Here is a 6,702-nt window from a genome sequence, read left to right on the forward strand (position 1 = left end):
GAAAGAGATTGCCTAATTGGCAAAAAAAAAAAAAAAAAAACATGAAAAGTATTGACAGAGGTCAATTTCTCCTATGAATACATACCCATTTGAGGTAAGTTTAACAAAAAGAGTGAAAAGGAACACAAATTTTTTGAAATATTGCTCGGGAAATAGAAAACCTATATAATAGGTCAGTATGAGTTTTCTTTTTTAACACCAACATATATGAAAAATTACGGCTTAACAAATTATCACATGTCACGCAATTATTTATTGCTTACGATCTAAGCTTTAGCTCTCAAGTTTGAGAGCCTACTCATAATCCAAGAACTAAACCCTAAACTTAAAGAAAAGAAAATCAGCCTTGAAAGAAAAAGTTGATAATGTAATAGGTGATCATGTCATATCATTTTCGACGTCTATTGCTCCGGAAAAAAAGCTGGTAATAAGACCCCTGTTCATCCGCGAGTCTCAAAATTTAAAAAGAAATGCCTGATCACAAAAAGAAAAGTAACACAACCATTTATAACCTGAAACCAAGTCTGTATATGAACTTTAAAAAAAGAAAAAAGATTTATGGTCTTCAATTTCAAAGTTATTGTTGTTAAATTTGCAGGCATGGGAAACTACAAATAGATACACACAACACAACCACACATTCCCTTAATAATTTCCTCTTGTACGTACTGTATGCAGAGAATATAATCATACATGTGTGTGCGCGTAGGACAGAGAGAAGTGGCTACCTACTGTGGCCGCAAGTAGTCTTTTCTCTACATCCCCATAAACAACCTTATAATTACGACGAAGAAGAAGAAGAAGACGAAGAAGAAGAAGAAGAAGAGAATATTTCCTTTAAACGTTTCTATTCTGCGTTTACTCGCCTTGACCAGTTAAACAAACATCCCCTTCCCCTAATATTCCATACCCAACAGGAATTGTACGGACAAACTAGTGCAACACAGCCCACTACTACTCCACTAAGAAGAAGATCGAGCACAGCTAGTTATTTTAAGAAAAACATCGACTAATTAATGGAAGGAGGTCATCACAGAGGGGTTTCAAATTACGATCTTCATCAGCAGGTTTCGTTTTCCAGCAGTACCCCTCCCGCAGAACAAGTGATCCACCACGAATTGGGGTTCGTGCAGTTTGAAAATCATCATCATCATAATCAAGTTTTGAGCTTCTTGGCACCGTCTTCCGCACAACAGTCACAGCCACCGCCGCAGCAGCAGCAGCAGCAGCCTTCTTCTCACCATCATCAGACAGCTGCCGTGAACAGTAGCATCACTGTCACCACCACCGCTGCGACAAACACCAACATGGGGTTTAGTCACAGTCATGATCTTGTTACAAGACCTTCTTGGAATAACAACGACCAGGTGGCCTAATTAGTTAACGATTTCATCTAAAAGAAGAACCATTATTCGTTATTCATTTGTTCCATCTTACTGATGTACGTTTATTGTTTACGGAAAATTTAGGTGGGAACGCTGGATCCGAAGGGTGTCAGTGATGAAAACGGAACCGGTAATGGTAGCGATTGCAGCAATTCATGGTTCGTATATATCCATCTTCACTCTTCCATCGTTTAATTGATTAATATCAACCTTACTAATAAATCAATATGTTGGCATGTGTATTTTGTCCTCAGTCTCTTGACTCTCTTCAGATCTCTGGATCTCTTTACTAAAGACATGCATATATATATATATATATATATATATATATATAAATGTATATTACACACACACAAATGCTTGCGCACGCGTACCTGAGAATTATGTCTTCTTTAACTTGATAGTTTCTACCAGAATCTTTAGAAAGATTTAGCCACTTATGGAAGAGATTGCTTCTGCGCCCTATGCTTCCAAACAGTCTCTCTCTCTCTCTCTCTCTCTCTCTCTCCCGTGTGTGTGTCCGCCTGTGTTTCTTGTAGTATATGCAGTATCAAGTACTAGACACATGGATATCCATATCCAACAATGACAAGTATATCTTGCTTTTCTCATTTTTGATACAGCACATATTTGTCATAATATATTCTGTAAGTAATTAAAGAGAGCTTGCTACTAATAATGTTAATTAATAGCACCTAAAAGGAAGCATACATCACTGATCATCATCCAACTCAGACGGTTTGAATTCATTTGGCAGGTGGAGGAGCTCAAACTCAGAGAAAAGCAAGATGAAGGTGAGGAGAAAGCTCAGAGAGCCAAGATTCTGTTTCCAAACCAGGAGTGATGTGGATGTGCTTGATGATGGTTACAAGTGGAGGAAATATGGCCAGAAAGTTGTCAAGAACAGCCTTCATCCTAGGTACGTTATATTGCTTATTTTATTTCTTTGTTTATTTTTTATTTTTTAAATGACTTGGTAGTTGGTACACATCAAATTGATTACCAAACTAGACAATTTGTAAATAGTTTGTGTTAACGTTTTGTAATTTCATATAAAAATTTGTAAATAGTTAATTTTCACCAACAAATTCAACTTGATTTTATGCTGAATTAACAAACTAGATAATCTCAATAAGGAAACTTCTCTATGCATGGTATTATATAATACTGGTTTTTCAATACTTGATGTTAATTTTTCAAACTAAGATATCAAATTAGCAAATTATAATCGAGAGTTCGTTAGCCTAATGAGATTTATATCGATAATAGTTGATGCATGAGATCCTAAATTCAAATCATGTACGTCTCCCTCTAGATCAAAAGAAAATTTTAGCAAAATGAATGGCTAATATATAAGTAAAGACTAATAGTTGGAAAGTGTTAGGCTTGGGATCTATTTCAATGCTTTTACTCAGATATTTACAAAATTAAGGAAAGAAAATGAAAGCCTTCTGGGATTGTGGCTTTTCTTTTTCAAATAGAACAATTTTACTAAATAACTGACAAACACGCTATTGGAAATCTCATTTTCTACTCCCTCTGAAGAAAACATAGGATTGAGGGCTTCATCTCAGGACTAGGGGAAAACTAATATATGGTTTGATCTGATCCACATTGGAATGAATTCATATATCAAAACTTCAAAAGCTAAGATTTTAGCAAAATGTAAACAAAGTAGGATTTTCCTTAGTTATAGCCCAGGGCAAAGTTTTGGAAAATATAAAGTTTTAGTAGCTATTTGATATCCTATATTCAGATCAATTTTTTCCTTGAGAGGGTGGGGGGGGGGGGGGGGGGGGTTGTTCAGGGGGATCCTAAACCTAGCGCTTAATCAAACGCAATTTCAACTCCCCTCACCACTTGGGTTGATCCCAACATTTGGATTAAACTTTATTTTCATCGATCTCCAAGTACTGTTCTTATTTTAGTATTCTACTAACTGAAAGTTGTACTAATTCTGTAAGTCAGTTTGGCTATAAATTGAAGACATCAATTAGATCATTTAGACGATGAAACAATTAGAGTAGAAAACTACAATTTGGACCTGGAAAACCTTTTCTGGAGTTGGCATTGTTACAGAAATGCTCAGTAACTTTTCAAACCCCACCAATTAATACTAGTACAAATTGCATTGTTAAGCTTTCTAGCTCCTACTTGATCGCCATTAATCTTGTCTTACTCAGCCCCTTTCTATATCAACCCATGGTACTCTTGCAGCTCTCATCGTCCACCTTCTTCCACAATTCTTTTCTGAAGGGTTTTAGGTTTTACTTAGCAGTCTTAGTTTCTATCATCAGTCAGTTAACCAAAAAAGCATATATGTCGCTATGACATAAGTTCACACAACAACCTGTCATTTTTCCTATGCTATGAAACTTCTCGAATTAATATTTTGATGTAGTACTATCAAGTGTTGTTAATTTAATTTGTGCTGAAATTTCTGGCTGGCACATGCATATACGCAGAAGTTACTACCGGTGTACTCACAGTAACTGTCGGGTGAAGAAAAGGGTTGAACGACTGTCTGAAGATTGTCGTATGGTGATAACAACCTATGAAGGTAGACACAACCATATCCCTTCAGATGACTCTAATTCATCTGAGCATGAATGCTTTACCTCTTTCTAACTCTTCTATATATATTTATGTTGATATTTATATAGCTACAGATGATGTACTCATTATAATTATTTTCTTAGCTGTTCTACATATACACATACTATAGTGCTAATTTTGTCAAATTTGATCATATAATTTGAGGGTTTGCTACATAAAATAGCTGGAAAAGGTCACGCAAAAGAAAAGATAGAAATAATGCACAAGTATTTTACTACATACTGTATAGTTCCAAACCCTTTTCTACAAAATAAAAAAGAAAGAAAAGAAATTATAACCAATTTACCGTGTTATGATCAAGGTAACGTTAATTAGGTCTAGTCTTTCGCCATTAATATGGCATTACAGCTCCAATTTCATAAACATTGGACTCATAATAGCCTATGAGTTTTAATGTTATCAAGCATATCATTAATTCTGAAAAGAAAAGAAAAGAAAAACTAATGATTTCAATTCAGTTTAGTTCCAATTATTGCTAAGGTAAGTTATTGTTGGTTTTCATCAAAAAGTGAAAACAAAAGTAATAATGAAAACTAAAATTAGTGGTAGCTTTATTATAGTGACTAAATCATCATAGATGTTCTCTGATTTAAGTTAGTGATTATAAGAATCATGATCCTTTCAGTTTTCCACTTTTATTACGTAATGAGCACAAGGAGACTTTATAGCAGTAACTATGAATCATCACCAACCTTCTATAGTTAAGAGAACTTCGCTAGCAGCGAAGTATCATCAGAAGTATCATCTCCATGCCAGTGGCCCTTCTCTCACTGACTTGCTCCACGACAAATGGTACTTCATTATAGGGCGAGATTCATAAATCCAATCCTAAGTATGCGCTGCATGTTTCCATTGATCCCAATGAACCTACTTGCTACACTCAAGACGTGAAGCATACTGTGTTAGGCGCGATGCCATGGCTTCTGAGCTCAGTGCTTTTGCAGCAAGCAAGGACCTGGGAGTTGGTCCATTATGGCATTATGCTCCGTCCAGAACTACTGCCCCAAAAGTGGGTGTTTCGTATTCAACATAAAGGCTTGTTAATTTGGTGGCCAATCGAATTCATGGAAAAGGGTTACTGCTCTGAAATGTTGAGTTGTTGTTAAACACTTAAACATAGCACAATTCATTTGATTAATTATATAATGCATTAGGTACTCTTCATTAGTTGTTTATAGGCCAATTAGACGTTCGAAGCACTTCTCCATGGGTTCTGATCTGAGGATATAAATATGAAGCCACATGCTGGTTTTGTGGACTCTTCATACCCTAAATACGGTGGTAATTAAATAGGTTCTCGTTCTTCTTTTTAGTCTTAAATAGCCCGGCGTGTGTGTTTTAAGGCATATTAATCCTTATTTACCCCCATACACCTACGACTTTCACGCTTATATTTTTGTGATCCAACAGCTTACGGTGAAATTTGCTGATTTGTTTTCCATGCATGGACTCAGGACAATTCCATTATCTTCCAAGTATTGAAGCAGTACGCAGATATTCTACGTACTGGACTCCATCTAACACAAACCAAGCCTTGGACTTTCCTGCACTAACAAGTAAAACGCTTCTCCTACGTACTGATAATGGCTGGAGAAAGCAGATACCATGTTACTCTTCTTGCCGCTACAAAATAGTAGTGTTGTTGGTGCATTTTCTGATACTATGATAAAGTAATCTGTGGTTTATATCCAAAATCAATTGGCAATGGATGGAGTGACTCAAACTCTTATAAATCCACTAGCAAAGTCTCATTTTTCCCATGTGGAATGTATATACTCTCAACAACTTGCACTCGGCAAAAGAAATTTTATTACGAGAACTATGACACGCGCCTCACGTGCCTCTCTCACGGACTCTAGAGCTCTGCTAGAGTTTGTTCGTTCTAGCTTTACAGCCGCTGGAGAGATTGGTAGGGGCCACCATGGTCTAACTTCAACACCACCACCTGGCTGATCTCTCCTTCCAAATCCTCACAAGAAAAAATCTTAAAATCACTACAGATTCTCACACTATCCCTTGAAATCCAAAAACCCCATGATACCCTACCCAGTGAAACTATTAGCTATACCTTCACCTTGATCATTAAATCTACATTTAGAGATATAATCTGCTTTGCACGCCGGGAGATTGCATTTATTGCATGCAACCTTCAAACAGAGAACCTTGATCGAGAATTTGGGACACATAGCCCAAATGGATGCCCTCGACAACTTTAAAGTCCCAATGCATTTCTATCCTATTTAATTGTGGATTAATTTCAGTTTACCCCCCCTCCCGAGGTTTGGGGGTGTCATCATGTCACCCCCTCTATTCTCAATTTTGAATTTTTACCCCCCAAACTTTCCAATTTCAATTAGCCATGTCCAATTTCTCCTATTCTGTTCAAATTGGACGTTAACTCTGATAATTGGACTACTTTGAGGGCTAAAATGGTCATTTCAAGACAAAAAAACTATATAAAAAAAAATTCCTTTTTTTTTTTCCCATTTGTTTTGTTTTTTGTTTTTTGTTTTAAATTTTATCTTCAACCTAGGCACCACAAGTTATAATAGATTTATAAAAACAAAAAGATACTCTAAGTGGTTGAAAGCTGCTCGCTGGTCTACGATATTTGTGATATATCTTCGATAAAGTGAAGAAATATCTGTAAAAAATGATTTTACACTTTATCTGTAAAAAATGATTTTACACAGATATTTCT

General features: G+C 36.0%; 1 protein-coding gene across 3 annotated transcripts; it reads left to right on the forward strand.

The window, feature by feature from the left end:
- Positions 1-691: 691 nt before the first annotated feature.
- Positions 692-4,836, forward strand: LOC112182157 (probable WRKY transcription factor 12). 3 transcript variants are annotated; one of them, XM_040512871.1, is made up of 5 exons: positions 692-1,367; positions 1,470-1,543; positions 2,143-2,304; positions 3,851-3,945; positions 4,627-4,751. In XM_040512871.1, exons 1-5 carry the CDS (start codon positions 1,017-1,019, stop codon positions 4,704-4,706), a joined length of 762 nt encoding a protein of 253 aa, XP_040368805.1. In that variant the 5' UTR covers positions 692-1,016; the 3' UTR covers positions 4,707-4,751. The 3 variants fall into 3 exon arrangements, with proteins under 3 accessions (XP_040368805.1, XP_040368806.1, XP_024176373.1); XM_040512872.1 differs by lacking the exon at positions 4,627-4,751 and adding an exon at positions 4,808-4,836 and having other exon boundaries at positions 693-1,367; XM_024320605.2 differs by lacking the exon at positions 4,627-4,751 and having other exon boundaries at positions 694-1,367; positions 3,851-4,298.
- The last annotated feature ends 1,866 nt before the right edge of the window (positions 4,837-6,702 follow it).

Source organism: Rosa chinensis, chromosome 1 (assembly GCF_002994745.2).
Source record: "Rosa chinensis cultivar Old Blush chromosome 1, RchiOBHm-V2, whole genome shotgun sequence".
In the NCBI taxonomy this organism is placed as follows: domain Eukaryota; kingdom Viridiplantae; phylum Streptophyta; class Magnoliopsida; order Rosales; family Rosaceae; genus Rosa; species Rosa chinensis.

What these genes read in the sequence shown, in the direction of transcription:
- LOC112182157 (XM_040512871.1), top strand. Translation starts at nt 1,017, where the DNA reads ATGGAAGGAGGTCATCACAGAGGGGTTTCAAATTACGATCTTCATCAG. An exon ending in CTTGGAATAACAACGACCAG is followed by an intron (nt 1,368 to 1,469) that starts GTGGCCTAATTA and finishes CGGAAAATTTAG; the next exon opens with GTGGGAACGCTGGATCCGAA. An exon ending in GGTGATAACAACCTATGAAG is followed by an intron (nt 3,946 to 4,626) that starts GTAGACACAACC and finishes TGATCCTTTCAG; the next exon opens with TTTTCCACTTTTATTACGTA.